The 15,575-nt window shown below is 40.2% G+C and overlaps 1 protein-coding gene and 1 long non-coding RNA gene across 2 annotated transcripts; both read right to left on the bottom strand.

Moving 5' to 3' along the window:
• Window positions 1-55: 55 nt before the first annotated feature.
• Window positions 56-2,025, bottom strand: LOC118390747 (P2Y purinoceptor 14-like). The gene is made up of 2 exons (XM_035781465.2): window positions 1,925-2,025; window positions 56-1,703 (listed from the first exon to the last, which is right to left on the bottom strand). The coding sequence occupies exon 2, from the start codon at window positions 1,688-1,690 to the stop codon at window positions 611-613; it is 1,080 nt and encodes a 359-aa protein (XP_035637358.1). The 5' UTR covers window positions 1,691-1,703; window positions 1,925-2,025; the 3' UTR covers window positions 56-610.
• A 6,630-nt stretch (window positions 2,026-8,655) lies between these two features.
• Window positions 8,656-15,556, bottom strand: LOC127906192 (uncharacterized). The gene is made up of 3 exons (XR_008060603.1): window positions 15,489-15,556; window positions 14,535-14,650; window positions 8,656-10,482 (listed from the first exon to the last, which is right to left on the bottom strand). It is a non-coding gene; the product is annotated as an uncharacterized LOC127906192 (long non-coding RNA).
• Window positions 15,557-15,575: the final 19 nt, after the last annotated feature.

Here is a 15,575-nt window from a genome sequence, read left to right as displayed (position 1 = left end):
AACTGTAAAAGGCAAATATCCACATAAATAAACTTCAAGGCTCTATTGTGTGGAAATATACATTTATTGATCTCATGGCAGAAAAACATGTTTTAAAGTGTACAAGACTGACACAACATGGCCATTACAGCTTTTGTTAGTACTTCATCGAATTCATACGTTTTCAGACAGAGGTTGTGACAATAAACCTTTTTTTGGGGACATATCCGTGGCATACCACGGCTTTCAGCCAATCAGCATCACCAGTCAGGGCTCGAACCACCTGGTTTATAATGCCCTTTTAACCATGACAACCTAAGGTCACCATAAGTGTGAGTAATATACTCAAATAACAGACTGTACAGATACTTATACAAACACCATTCTTACTGGACCAACAATTATAACTACAAAGGCCAGTAAGAACTTGATAACAAGAGTTTATATATATATATATATATATTTCATAATGTACATTCAATAATAATCTTCTATACTTTATTTTATAGAGTCAATAGTATCAACAGGATTAACATGTATTGTACATTATACATCATTTCTCAGTTACTAATCTAAATAGATTTTTAACCCCATTGTGCAAAATGTTAAAAACTCCCTGCCTTCGATGGCTCTATATCTCTGTAAAAGATTGATTAATACTGATGCGTCTACTGTTGCGTCTACTGTTAACAGCATACATGGTCTTGAACTGCCCCTGCAGGGCACAGAGGATAGTCCTCCTATAGGTGCAAGACAGGAAGTAGTAGATGATGGGGTCCAGACAGCTGTTGATAGAAGACAGGAGCAGAGTGAGCTCATTGAGGATGTGAAGAATCTGCTTACTGTCCAGGGCCTGAATCAGATCCATTTGGGCCAGCACGTAGGGCACTCGCACCAGGTGGTATGGCAGGAAGCACAGTGTGAAGATCACCGGCACCACAAAAGTCTTCCGGACCACACTGCTCTTCTTCCGCTGGGCCTTGGGGTCCAGGTTCCCTAAGGACATGGTCCTCACCTTGGTGGTTATGCTGGCGTAGAAGCAGAGGAAGAGGATGAAGGTGGCACAGAAGAAGGCAACCATGGTGAGGTTGACCAGGCCCCCCAGGAGACCTTTATGGTGGAAGTGGAAGCAGATCTTGTCACAGGGTTGCTGCCTGTCATTCCTGAGGAAGAACAGAGACATGCCCAGGATCAGGCTTGCCCACACCGAGAAGGACGCCCGGTGGCTCCACCGCACCCTGTGGATTCTCAGGACCCACACAGGCTTGATGATCTTCAGGTAGCGATCCAGACTGATCAGGCTGAGGAACAGGATGCTGGCATACATGTTGACGTAGAAGAAGATGCCCAGCACCTTGCAGATGTAGAAGGGGCCCTGGCTGTTGTGGTAATAGACCCGCATAGGCAGACACAGCACCAATAGGAAGTCAGCTATGGCCAGGTGTCTCAGGTACACAGCCATAGATGAGTCGGAGTGCTTCTTCAGGAAGAACACAAATATGGTCATGGTGTTGCTGATCAGGCCGAAGAAGCAGATTATTGAGTAGAGAATGGGTAAGGCAGGAGACAGGATGCCGTCATGGATCTCACAGTTGCCGTTTACATCAACCCCACTGGTGTTAACTCCTAGTTCCATCATCGTCCCACTAACGGTGGTATTCGATCTAGTCCCAAAGGCCGAGACACAAGCTGAATCACACGGACGACACATGCTGATCAATCAACTAAAGAAAGGCAAAAGTTTAATTAAAACCCATATATTTCAAAGACAGTGTTTTATAAACACCATGCATACAATTGTTTTCTTTCAATGTAAGAAAAAGTATAATCAAATGAAACAAACAAACTGTATGAAAGTTGCAATATTTGTTATATTATGCTGTGTTGATTGAAGTCTGAATAAACTATCAAGCCATGTTATTACAACCAGAAAACAAGGACTTACATGGGTAGCTGCTCTGCCCTCCGCTCCACTCAGTCTCAGACTGAAATGAATGAGTTCCTGTGCATGAGCAGTGCTTTTGACAGAACCCTGTCCCATCAAGGAAATACTGAGATGTGACGTGAGTCAACCATCAAATCATCCCTGTTAAGACAGCTGATGTTGCTTCCTCAATCGCAAAGCTTTCAGCAAAGGGAAAATGAGACAGGCAGTTCTGAGGGCCCTGTCACGACGTTGATCTCTAGATAGATGAGGAGGATTAATATTTGAAAGAAAAACCAACATTGTCTTGACTTCATTGTTTTGGGGACGATATGAGGTTATGATGTGCTGCTCCTAGGTCTATGGAGTACAAACAAGCGTTGTGAAGACAATAAATATTGTAATCAGATTACAGATACTTTTGGAAAAATAGATGATTACTTCTTGCATTACTTTTAATTTGCCCACACCATTAGGGTACTGGGAAAAGATTCAAAGTTCAGTTTTGAATTTGATACGGAAAGGGAAACGTCACAAAATTAAAATTACCACACTCCAGCAACCCAAAGGTCTTGGGGGGGTCTAGGTTTATTCAACTTCAGGTTATTGTAACGATCCTCCTCATCTGATGTCAAACATAATGAATTCAATTGTTTTTTTCTCTCATCAATACAATACCCTATAACGACAAAGCAAAAACAGGTTTTTAGATAATATTGCAAATTAATCACAAATAAAAAACATTTATATAAGTATTCAGACCCTTTACTTAGTACTTTGTTGAAGCACCTTTGGCAGTGATTACAGCCTAGTGTCTTCTTGGGTATGACACTACAAGCTTGAGAGTTTCTCACATTCTTTTCTGCAGTTCCTCTCAAGCTTTGTCAGGCTGGATGGGGAGTGTCGCTGCACAGTCATTTTCAGGTCTCTCTAGAGATGTTTGATCGGGTTCAAGTACAGATTCTGGCTGGGCCACTCAAGAACATTCAGAGACTTGTCCCGAAGCCACTCCTGCGTTGTCTTGGCTGTGTGCTTAAGGTCATTGTCCTGTTGGAAGGTGAACCTTCACCCCAGTCTGAGGTCCTGAGAGCTATGGAGCAGGTTTTCATCAAAGATCTCTCTGTACTTTGCTCCGTTCATCTTTCTCTCGATCCTGACTAGTTTCCCAGTCCCTGCTGTTGAAAAACATCCCCACAGCATGATGCTGCCACCACCATATTTTACAAAGGGATGGTGTCAGGTTTCCTCCAGATGTGATACTTGGCATTCAGGCCAAAGAGTTAAATTTGGTTTCATCAGACCAGAGATTCTTGTTTCTCATGGTGCTCTATAGATGGTGGTCCTTCTGGAAGGTTCTTCCATCTTCACAGAGGAACTCTGGAGCACTGTCAGAGTGTCTATCAGGTTCTTGCTCACCTCGCTCACCAAGGCCCTTCTCCCCGAATGCTCAGTTTGGCCTGGCGGCCAGCTCTAGGAAGAGTCTTGGTGGTTCCAAACTTCTTACATTTAAGAATGATGGAGGTCACTGTGTTCTTGGGAACCTTCAATGCTCCAGAAATGTTTTGGTACCCTTCCCAGATCTGTGCCTCGACACAATCCTATTTAGGAGCTCTACGGACAATTACTTTGACCTCATGGCTTGGTTTTTGCTCTGACATGCACTGTCAACTGGGGGGCCTTATATTCATATTTTATTTAAGGCAGTCTGAATACTTTCCGAATGCACTGTATATCATTAGAAACTAATCTATGACTCTTTAGTGTCTTGCTACAGGATGTAGCAGCAGGATGTGTTCAAGATAGTCTCACTTCCTGTCAAGAAAAAACCTCAGACCCCTCACCACACTAACCTTACAGAGAATATATAGGGCACTCTTTTCACATGACCCAATTATCTGTTTCATCAGGAAAAACTTTTTGAAAAACTCTTGGCCCTACAGTGACCATCCTGGAAAAAAAGCTTGTTTTATAAGGAGGATGGGATCCACCCAAATCATTTGAGTTCCTGGATCCTTTCACAGCAGTATAAGGCTGCGTTGAGACAATTACTTATCAATGACCCGAGCCCAGCTCAGTAAATCCTCACCAACGTGTCGCTGTGTTCTCATAATGCTGAATAGGATGTCAGTGTGCGGAGCCGAGAGGGTCGTCAGCTAATGACCCAAGAACACACCTGGGCTCGAGTGTGTCCCAGGATGAATACACCTCTTCCCCATTCATTGAGGAGACTATCTCCATGCAGACACACTGAACGATTTTGGTTGTGGCCTTTTTGTGTCTGTTTTGTTTGTTTGCGTTGGCACCATTCAACACCCCTCATTATCACATTTATGCACGCAATCACTCACTTACACTACTGATTACTGACTACAGACACACACCATTGTTATTTGTATTTAGTTTACTTCAGTTTATAAATATATTATGTTATTCCTTATCTCCACGTTGTCTTCCTTTTTGTTACGAACTTCGAGCGGTTCGTGACACAGGTCAGAGAGTCAACAACCTGTGTGGGGGGCTTGATTCTGCTGACGGTACATTACTGTATTAGCTGGTTCGTGACACAGGTCAGAGAGTCAACAACCAGTGTGGGGGGCTTGATTCTGCTGACGGTACATTACTGTATTAGCTGGTTCGTGACACAGGTCAGAGAGTCAACAACCTGTGTGGGGGGCTTGATTCTGCTGACGGTACATTACTGTATTAGCTGGTTCGTGACACAGGTCAGAGAGTCAACAACCTGTGTGGGGGGCTGGATTCTGCTGACGGTACATTACTGTATTAGCTGGTTCGTGACACAGGTCAGAGAGTCAACAACCAGTGTGGGGGGCTTGATTCTGCTGACGCTACATTACTGTATTAGCTGGTTCGTGACACAGGTCAGAGAGTCAACAACCAGTGTGGGGGGCTTGATTCTGCTGACGGTACATTACTGTATTGGCTGGTTCGTGACACAGGTCAGAGAGTCAACAACCAGTGTGGGGGGCTTGATTCTGCTGACGGTACATTACTGTATTAGCTGGTTCGTGACACAGGTCAGAGAGTCAACAACCAGTGTGGGGGGCTTGATTCTGCTGACGGTACATTACTGTATTGGCTGGTTCGTGACACAGGTCAGAGAGTCAACAACCAGTGTGGGGGGCTTGATTCTGCTGACGGTACATTTCTGTATTAGCTGGTTCGTGACACAGGTCAGAGAGTCAACAACCAGTGTGGGGGGCTTGATTCTGCTGACGGTACATTACTGTATTGGCTGGTTCGTGACACAGGTCAGAGAGTCAACAACCAGTGTGGGGGGCTTGATTCTGCTGACGGTACATTTCTGTATTAGCTGGTTCGTGACACAGGTCAGAGAGTCAACAACCTGTGTGGGGGGCTTGATTCTGCTGACGGTGCATTACTGTATTGGCTGGTTCGTGACACACATATTTCCAGTTAAAGAGGATGTTAAATGGAAGAATTCAGCATTTCACTTTTGTAGTAATGCAGCTTGAACTTTATACTGAATTATCAAACCACATTGAAAAACAAACTTATAGAACAGGAAATGATATGCTTTAGCAGCCTGCAAAAGCACACTTTCACAAGCCACATGCTAAAACTCCAAGCCACCTATCACAGAGATAAGTAATCAGATACGTCTATGTTATCGATGGTGCATTGCAACTTTTCTTCTCAGTTCATTCAGAAGAGGTGAAGCCACCTCATATATCAAGGTGTTTTAAGAAATGTTTCTCTGCACATTCGTCTTCTGAAATGATGGATGCATTGGCATCGGGAGGCATTTATCATTTGTAATCTGAGACAATGGAGCAAGCTGCATCTGTGCTGGTGTGTAGTCTACTGTAGCATCCATGTGGACTGTGTGTGGCTGAGGATTCAACCTGTTCACAGCTCAAGCTACACACCAAAGCACAGCACTGATACACCCACAGCGGATGGCAGTGGGATTGTTCGTGATACCAAATCAATACACCACCCCAATAACTAATTTAACTGTCTGTTTATTGTATACCATTATTACCACCCTCCTGTGTCAATCTGTGGTACCTGTAGTGTTTTGTCTGGTCACATTGTCAGGGAAACTCTTCATCCTATTTAAAGCTGTTCAAGGTACCCCCTCCTTCAGTTCTTTACAAAGTATGACATGCATATGTCAAGCAATCGGCAACCCTTTTTGGTTTCACAAACATTAAAAGGAACAGTAAATGTCTGAGGTGGGCCTGGTTTCATGTAGCAGTGCATGCAGCTGTGCAAACACGCCATCCGGAGAAAACAGAACTTCAGGTTATTGTGGCCACAGAGCATAGCTGTATTAGTCAGGCCGAGAGTGACATATCTTTATCTCATATCTCACACAGATGTTGTCAAACATGAAGCAGAATACATCCACTGAATTTAATGTACATTGTAAAAAAGAAAGTGCTTTGTTACACAAACTAGTGGCAAATGAGCTGCCACCACCTTAAAAGGAGACAAAACCTTAACTTGGCTGGAGTATTGAAACACATTGTTGTGAGGGTATTGGGACAGATTTAAGGTGTTCTGAAACATTAATCTTGAGGTGTTCTGAAACATGACATGGTGTGTTGTAACACCATAATTTGCAAATATATTCCTAAAATATCCTACAATGTGATTTTCTGGATTTTTTTTTTTCATTTTGTCTGTCATAGTTGAAGTGCACCTATGATGAAAGTTTACAGGCCTCTCTCATGTTTTTAAGTGGGAGAACTTTCACAATTGGTGGCTGACTAACTACTTTTTTGCCCCACTGTTAAGTGTCAGTGTCATAACCCCTTGCCAGAGACTGGGAGCCCTAACCCGGAAATGCTTGGAAACACTATTAGTCCTGTGTAGCCGAATTGGATCCCTACTCCTTTGGTGTGGTTTCCTCTCAAAATCTCATAAACACCATGATTGTATTTCAAATCCTGTTTCGCGCCGAATTAGATCCCTTATGGAGTTTCCAAAAAACTGTAAATGTCCCTTATGGAGTTTCCAAAAAACTGTAAATGGGAGTTTCCTCTTATTGTATGTTCCCTGCCCTTACAGTATATGGTGTGTTTATAAACTCATTGGTAATTCCAAAAGGTCAAATGTACAATATTATGCTCAAAGGACAAGAGAAAGAAATACGTGTGAAAATACAAATTATTACATCTGTCCGGGATAATGAGTACAAAATTACTTTTCAATATTTTATTGCAAATTCCAAAACATTAAAAAGAAGTCAAACATTTGTATATTGATAAAGGCAGTTCAAAGCTCTGTAAGGTATTTATCATCAGAAACGTGACATTTTACACACTCATGGAACAAAATACAGGCAATGACTGTTAATGTTAGCAGTAGCACTCATACAAAACCTCAGCCCATGCTAATGTCCTGACCTGAGTCTTTATTTTCAGAAGATGGTACATAGCATGGAAGATTGTTCATATTAATATAAATCACAGTACAGTTGAGTTAGATGATATGATTGACCATTGACATTAGCCTGTGATCCTGGTCGGCTTTAGTTAGGATTGGCCAGCAGGGGGGTAACGTAGTATGTATGTATGTATGTATGTATGTATGTATGTATGTATGTGTGTGTGTGTGTGTATGTATGTATGTATGTATGTATGTATGTATGTATGTATGTATGTATGTATGTATGATGTATGTATGTATGTATGCATGTCTGATTTTCTACAGGGAGAGAGAAATAGCCAATAATCTCAAACAATAATGATAGTACATAAATGCATAATTTGGTTGTCAAATGTCAGCGCTGCTAATTCTCACACATAGGCAATAAGACACACGCATTTGACACTGTTCTCACGTTGACACACCACACCTCATGTCTCACGCATCAAAAAGTACTGGTTTTATTTTTTTAATTAATCCAGTGTTTTAACTTTTCAACTGCGCCCAAATCGTTTTGAAATCCTAGTATCTGCACCAGAAATGTAAAGGAAAAATCCATCCAAAACCACTAATTCCTTTAAATTACAGTGTTAAATAACACTAATATGTGAGAACAATATTTTTTGAACAAATGTTTCATTTTGACGTTATAATAAATTTGGTAGCAACATGGAAAATCATTGTGGAAATCGTTGCAGCTCAAGTCAACTACAAAATACACATTGCAATGCTCTCTCTGTGGGCTGGCTGGCTATGTAGCTAGCTAGACAACGTAACTACACACTAATACCAAAGACCCAATTTATGTGGACCCTGACTTAACTTTCATTGTTAATTTGTTTATCTTTCGTTGAAGATTATTTATCCATAAAAGGAAATGGGCAGAGAACTCTTCACATGATTTAAGATAGAATTTAAATATGATTTTGAAATGATCAGTGAATGTAAAAACAAAACACAATTACGTACCATAAAAGTATTTAACAAATGTAACATTTATCTTGATATGTAATACCCCCCCTGTCTGTTAAGTTTATGTACTCTTGTTTGTATATTTCTGTTTTTGTTGTGTTCATAGTAAAAAATAAATAATACACATTTAAAATAATACCAAAAACAATATCAGCATGTAAAGTAGCTAGTTAGCTGTTCAATCGTCTAAACATCCTGCAATATCAATTTAGGCGTCTCACCATGTTCAACCTGTATATGCCTCAGAGTGAGAAAGTCTTACATTCACAAAGGCATAAATATATATATATTGTAACGACCCTGGGTTTATAAGCTTGGAAATGTATAAACCCAGGGTCGTTACAATATATATACTTGAGGCAATGGGAAACGTTGATGGCCCGCGCGGAGCATTCTGGGCGATTCGAGACAAGGAGCGGTCCTGCAAAGATTGAATGGGAGTCTATTGGGCGCTAGCTCAAAACCCAAGATGAGCACGAATTTCGTCAACAAGTACAAGATTACACATATTTTCCGAGATGTGAGATAATTAACTTGCTCCTTGTAATATCGTATTGCTTTGAAATCTCAAAATTACGTACTTTCTAGAAAAGAGGCACATTTCTCGACATAGACACTGATTTGAGAAGGGATTGCGTGACGATAGGTTTAACAATCACGTGACGCAGCATGACAACGTGAACGCGGTCGACAGTCTACTGGGTGTGGCGTTACATAAATCCTTCATTGGTTTCATATCTTCTTTCTAATATCAATTCAAGGGGCTTTATTGACATGGGAAACTCAACCACACTTCAAACCATTAAATGACACAGGGATAGAACATCCCTCAGAGATGCACAAAAACAATGTAACATAAAAATGGGTGAACCTTTCCTTTAAAATCACGAGTGGAACCTCTTATCATTTTTGTCCTGTTTTGCCACTGCACTGTGAACCGCGGCACATTAAAGCATATGATTGGTCAAATTATGTGAGGGCTCATGGGGATTGGATGTATGTTTTAAAGAAACGCCCCTCACGATTGGAGTGGCGTTTAATGGAGACAATGAAAACGTTCTCTGCTGAGTTTATAAAACTGCAAAAAGAGCAGCACGCCAGTGCTGTTTTATGTACAATGTTGTCAACAAAATGAGGTTGCTGTAACTTCCGTCCCTATTGCAGAATGCAGCCTTTTGACAGCATGTACTAAAGTCGATTTAATACACATTTACATTAGTCCCCTCGTTTCGAGATGGGCTTTTAGACTGTGACAATGAAAAGGCAGCAAACAGACCTACAGTATGTTTTAGCAGGGAAGTTTGGCAGGGTGACCTGATTTGTGACTATGAAAATAATTATGTCCCAACAGATTGTGAAGTGAACCCAAGTGTACGTTTGATTCTAGAGGTTGGAAAATAAATAGACAAATATATTGTTTAGGATGTAGTCTAGTCATCAGGATATTTTATTATCTATTTACTTTATTTACCTGATCAGTTGGACAATTCTCATTCTTAACATTGGGTTAAAATATAGGGTAATTATTCTTTCCTAAATTTATTTTATTATTTAGCTTCTTCACAATTTTGACAGTGTAATTCCATATTTGAAATATGATATGTCTACTTGTGTATTTGAAATATGATATGTCTACTTGTGTATTTGAAATATGATATGCCTACTTGTGTATTTGAAATATGATATGCCTACTTGTGTATTTGAAATATGATATGCCTACATGTGTATTTGAAATATGATATGCCTACTTGTGTATTTGAAATATGATATGCCTACTTGTGTATTTGAAAATGAATCATATGAAGCTATGCATTTTTCAAATAAGCATTGGATAAAATGCTCCAGGACTCAAATATTATATTTGACATTTTAGTTTTGTGAACATGCTTGGCAGAGATGGTAGGGGGACACAACTCATAAATGCATCATATTTTGTCTACGTAGAGTAAGATGGCAAGGATCTTCAACTGGTAGGCATAAACCACCAGAATGATTGATATTCATTCGATTTTTCTTGAAGTTTGGGTGATTTTGAGAAATTAATTGTTATAAGAAGAACATTTTCAAACACTCAGCACTTGGGAAACAGATCAGAGCTGGCCAACCCTCCTGGAGAGCAGGATTTTCTTCCATCCTTACTGTAGTGGTGTCACTCCCTGGCACGTGTTGCCTACAAATTTCCACCCGAGATTCTGAAAAAAGTATCAAATCATCAAATCATTTCAAGTGACAAAGTCAACATATTCTGAGTGTTAATTTAACGTTCAAAGCATCCTAAATACACCTGACCTGTGGTTTTAATTTTCCACCCTGCTCATTAGCCTAAGCCATATCAAAATACATAGAATTGCAGGAAATAAGCTTTAAAAATAGTAAAAACATCCCTGCAGTACAGTTGACAACCATTGCTATAAATGCTAAAAAAAATATATTCTTACTGAAGCATACATTGCATTCGGAAAGTATTCAGACCCCGATACATTTTTCACATTTTGTTACGTTACAGCCTTATTCTAAAATGTATTACATATTTTTTACCCTCCTCAATGCCCCATAATGACAAAGCAAAAACAGGTTTAGACATTTTTGCAAATGTATTGAAAATACAAAACATAAATATTCAGACCCTTTGCTATGAGACTTGAAATTGAGCTCAGATTGAGATGTTTCTACAACTTGATTGGAGTCCACCTGTGGTAAATTCAATTGATTCCGACATGATTTGCAAAGGCACACATCTGTCTATATAAGGTCCCACAGTTGTCCATAGAGCTCTGAGACATGATTGTGTTGAGGCGGAGATCTTGGGAAGGGTACCAAAAAATGTCTGCAGCATTGAAGTTCCCCAAGAACACAGTGGCCTCCATCACTCTTAAATAGAAGAAGTTTGGAACCACCAAGACTCTTCCTAGAGCTGGCAGCCTGGCCAAACTGAGCAATCAGGGAAGAAGGACCTTGGTCAGGGAGGTGACCAAGAACCCGATGGTCATTCTGACAGAGCTCCAGAGTTCCTCTGTGGAAATGGGAAAACCTTCCAGAAGGAAAACCATCTCTGCAGTACTCCACCAATCAGGCCTTTGTGGTAGAGTGGTCAGATGAAAGCCACTCCTCAGTAAAAGGCACATGACAGCCCGCTTGGAGTTTGCCAAAAGGCACCTAAAGGACCCTGACCATGAGAAACAAGAATCCCTGGTCTGATGAAACCAAGATTGAACTCTTTGGCCTAAATGACAAGCGTCACATCTGGAGGAAACCTTGCACCATCCCTACGGTGAAGCATGGTGGTGGCTGCATCATGCTGTGGAGCTGTTCTTCAGTTGCAGGGACTGGGAGACTAGTCAGGATCGAGGGAAAGATGAACAGAGCAAAGTACAGAGAGATCCTTGATGAAAACCTGCTCCAGAGCACTCAAGACCTCAAACTGGAGCAAAGGTTCACCTTCCAACAGGACACTGACCCTAAGCATACAGCCAAGACAACGCAGGAGTGGCTTCAGGACAAGTCTCTGAATGTCCTTGAGTGGCCCAGCCAGAGCCCGGAGTTGAACCCAATCGAACAGAGACCAGAAAACGACCCAAAACACACCTCCAGGCTGTTTAATGGCCATTTGACCAAGAAGGAGATTGATGGAGTGCTGCATCAGATCACCTGGCCTCCACAATCACCTGACCTTAATCTAATGAGATGGTTTGGGATGAGTTGGACCACAGAGTCAAGGAAAAGCAGCCAACAAGTGCTCAGCATATGTGGGAACTCCTTCAAGACTGTTGGAAAAGCTTTCCATGTGAAGCTGGATGAGAGAATGCTAAGAGTGTGCAAAGCTGTCATCAAGGCAAAGGTTGGCTACTTTGAAGAATCTCAAATATAAAATAAATGTTCATTTGTTGAAAATTTCTTTGGTTACTACATTATTCCATATGTGTTATTTCATAGTTTTGATGTCTTCACTATTATTCTACAATGTAGAACATAGTACAAATAAAGAAAAACCCTGGAATGAGTAGGTGTGTCCAAACTTTTGACTGGTACCTTACATTGGGTTTACATTCAAACGCCCCCCAAACACCAGATTTCAGTTTAGGTGCACTACTTGTCATTGTTTTACTACACAATGATGGTGTTTTGAGTCGTTCTATTTTAACAGTGTAGCTATGAAGAAGTGCTGCTTTCATGTATGAATTGGTTATCAGAGCCGAAGTTTAAGGACAAGAGAAAGAACTAGAACTAGTTACATAGCCTACATATAACAGATACATTAGGAAAGCAAATGATGTCAAACAAATGGTTCAACATTCATATTAATGCTCATACTACTAACATATTTTACATACATGGATTACCAACTGGGGTCATTTTGACCCCAAGAAGAAACCATTGTAAAAAAACAACAGCATAGCAAAATATTAACTTAATTCTTATCAAAATGTCATTAGACATGTAAACATATTACATATTACATATGAAAAACAGTTAATTTGCATATCTGCTGTCAAACTAAAATGTCAATCTTTGCCTTAAATATGTGCAGCATCTTTTTCCGAAGTACAGTGCACACTGGTAATAAAAAGCTGATTTACAATCATTTGATTGTAGTATGACTTCGTTTTTAGAATTTTGAAGTAAATATGAATTTTGTCTTATTTATGTGGTAAAAATGAATGCCATTTATAGGGCCGGTACACCATCATTAGCATTTCTGCTCTGGAAATAATGGGAGTGGTAGTGCTTATTGCAGGAGGCTTCAAAAAGCATGCCCAAAAGTCATTTCAAATTACATGTTATAGCAACCCAAATACAATAACAAGTTGCACATACAAAATACTGGAGGATATTTCAGGAATTCTGGCATTCATATAACATTTTCCGCACAATAACTACATAGCACCATGTGTACATTCAGAGGGCAGCTGCTGGTTTATCTATTACAGTTGTACCAAGTATGTATACCACCGACAGACTTTTATGAGCTTTTTTGACCTCAACTCAGCACATATCTATGGTAATTCTGATTTTGTACACGGCCATACCTAGTTATAACAAGTTATAACCATAGGTGAGTACAGGTGCTCCATTTCTGCAGGATATCTGTCGATCGAACAGGCTCCACCCTCTGAGGATATGTATAACTTAATATTATGTCTCGAGAGAAACGTGGATTCAAATGAATACTTTTTTAGATTTGCCCTGGAATAATGACTCTTTGGAAGTGCATACCAATACAGCTCTCTGTGTATATTCAGAGTGAATATAATGTCTGTATTGCAGTTATAAGAATGTATACCACTGGCAGATTGTTATACGCACAAAAATAAGGTAATTTTGTGTTTTGTCCATCATAAGATACATGGTATAGAAAAGTACAATCTTAGGCGAATACATGGGAAGCTATGTCTCTGCAGATGATTCGTCTCTATCTGGTCAAAATCACTGGACAACTTGTTGTTATGTCTCCAGAGAAACTTAGATTCAAATAAAGGTCCTATCTATCAAATTACTATAGGCAGAATTGGGTGTTTTTGGCTGGGTGTTCTTCATAGTCCATAATGATACAGAAACATCAAATCATTATTTAGATTTTGTTTTGAACAAGTTGAGTGACAATGTCAATTGGAATAATTTAATAAAACAGCTTTGGGCTATGATTAAAAAAAATATGCCTCTTCAGTTGGCAGGATGAGGGAAGAAACCCACTGGTCACTCACTGGTTGAATCAACGTTGTTTCCACGTCATTTCAATATAACTACGTTGAACCAACGTGGAATAGACGTTGAATTGACGTTTGTGCCCAGTGTGAAAGGGCTTATAAGAGTTTGGGTTTTGGAGTAGCCTATATGTGAACTTTAAGTTGGTTATTATTTAAAAACAAATCAACTCAAAACAAACCAATAAAAATGTTACAGTTGGACACTCAATTATATTTTGATAAGACAGAAGACATTTCTTTGATATTGGATTTTGTCCAAACAAAAGTGGCCTTATATGTGACGGTGCCTGTGGCCCTGGCCGTGGGTGCAGTAACACAATTCAACCACAGGATGGCAGACACGCGTTAATATGATATGAAATCATGTGTTTGACAGGGCTTTTCTCCAGGCTTACTTTAGTAGACATGAAATTCTACGTCTTGGTTTCATAAGGCACTTTAGTTATTTATCATACGGTCTATGTATCACACTATTTAGCTCCCGAGCGGTGCCGCGGTCTAAGGCACTGCATCTCAGTGCCAGAAGCGTCACTACAGACCCTGGTTCGATCCCGAGCTGTATCACAACCGGCTGTGATCGGGAGTCCCACGGGGCGTCACACAATTGGCCAGCGTCGTCCGGGTTAGGGGAGGGTTTGGCCAGGTTAGGCCGTCACTGTAAAATAAGAATTTGTCTTAACTGACTTGCCTGGTTAAATAATACAAATATTATTGTGGGGCACATATGTCTGGACTGCCCGGTAACATAGTACATGTTTATCCGGTACACTCAAATTAGTATGATATGTTACATTTGGCATGGTTATATAAGACAGAAGGTTACTTAAGGCAAAAAACGAATCTCACCACAGACAACTTTAGCATTTTCACTCATTTAAACTATTTACTACTTTTCTTTAGCTACTTTTCAACTACTTAGCATGTTAACTAACCCTTCCCCCTAACTCTTACCTTAACCCTTTAACCTAACTCCTAAACTTAACCCTTTCCTTAGCACCTAACCTTAATAGATAACGTTAGCCACTTAGCCACCTAGCTAACATTAGCCTCAACAAATTGGAAATCATAACATATCATACATTTTCATAACATATTGTACGAATTGCGATTCGTAACATAGCATACGAATTGCAATTCGGAACATATCATATATTAATTGTAATTCATAACATATCATATGAAATGGATGACGCACATCACAAATTAATACATACTATACAAACCTAACATATCATACTAATTGGAGTATCCCGGAATTACATGTACCATGTTAAGTCTACCCATGAGTCCAGGATGGTTTAGGCTACTCTTTATCATATTGTAGAGCTATTTATTATATGGCTAGCCTAATTGACAGCTGTATGGCACTGCATATAGATTAGAGGACAACACCATTTCTGAGTATATTCTAGGTCTTGGCTGTAGTGGTCTGTGGCATTTCCCATGTTTTTCATTTAGCGGTCAGCTGAAAACCAGTGGTGCTGTAATACCACCTTTATTCAAGCCTCGCGTCACGTAGTTCTCCGGCGCGCGTTCCCCACTTTTGGTATGACCCCCTGACTGTGCCAGCAACACGTAAC

Source organism: Oncorhynchus keta, chromosome 11 (assembly GCF_023373465.1).
Source record: "Oncorhynchus keta strain PuntledgeMale-10-30-2019 chromosome 11, Oket_V2, whole genome shotgun sequence".
Classification (NCBI taxonomy): Eukaryota; Metazoa; Chordata; class Actinopteri; order Salmoniformes; family Salmonidae; genus Oncorhynchus; species Oncorhynchus keta.
This window is presented reverse-complemented; position numbering and strand designations above follow the sequence as displayed.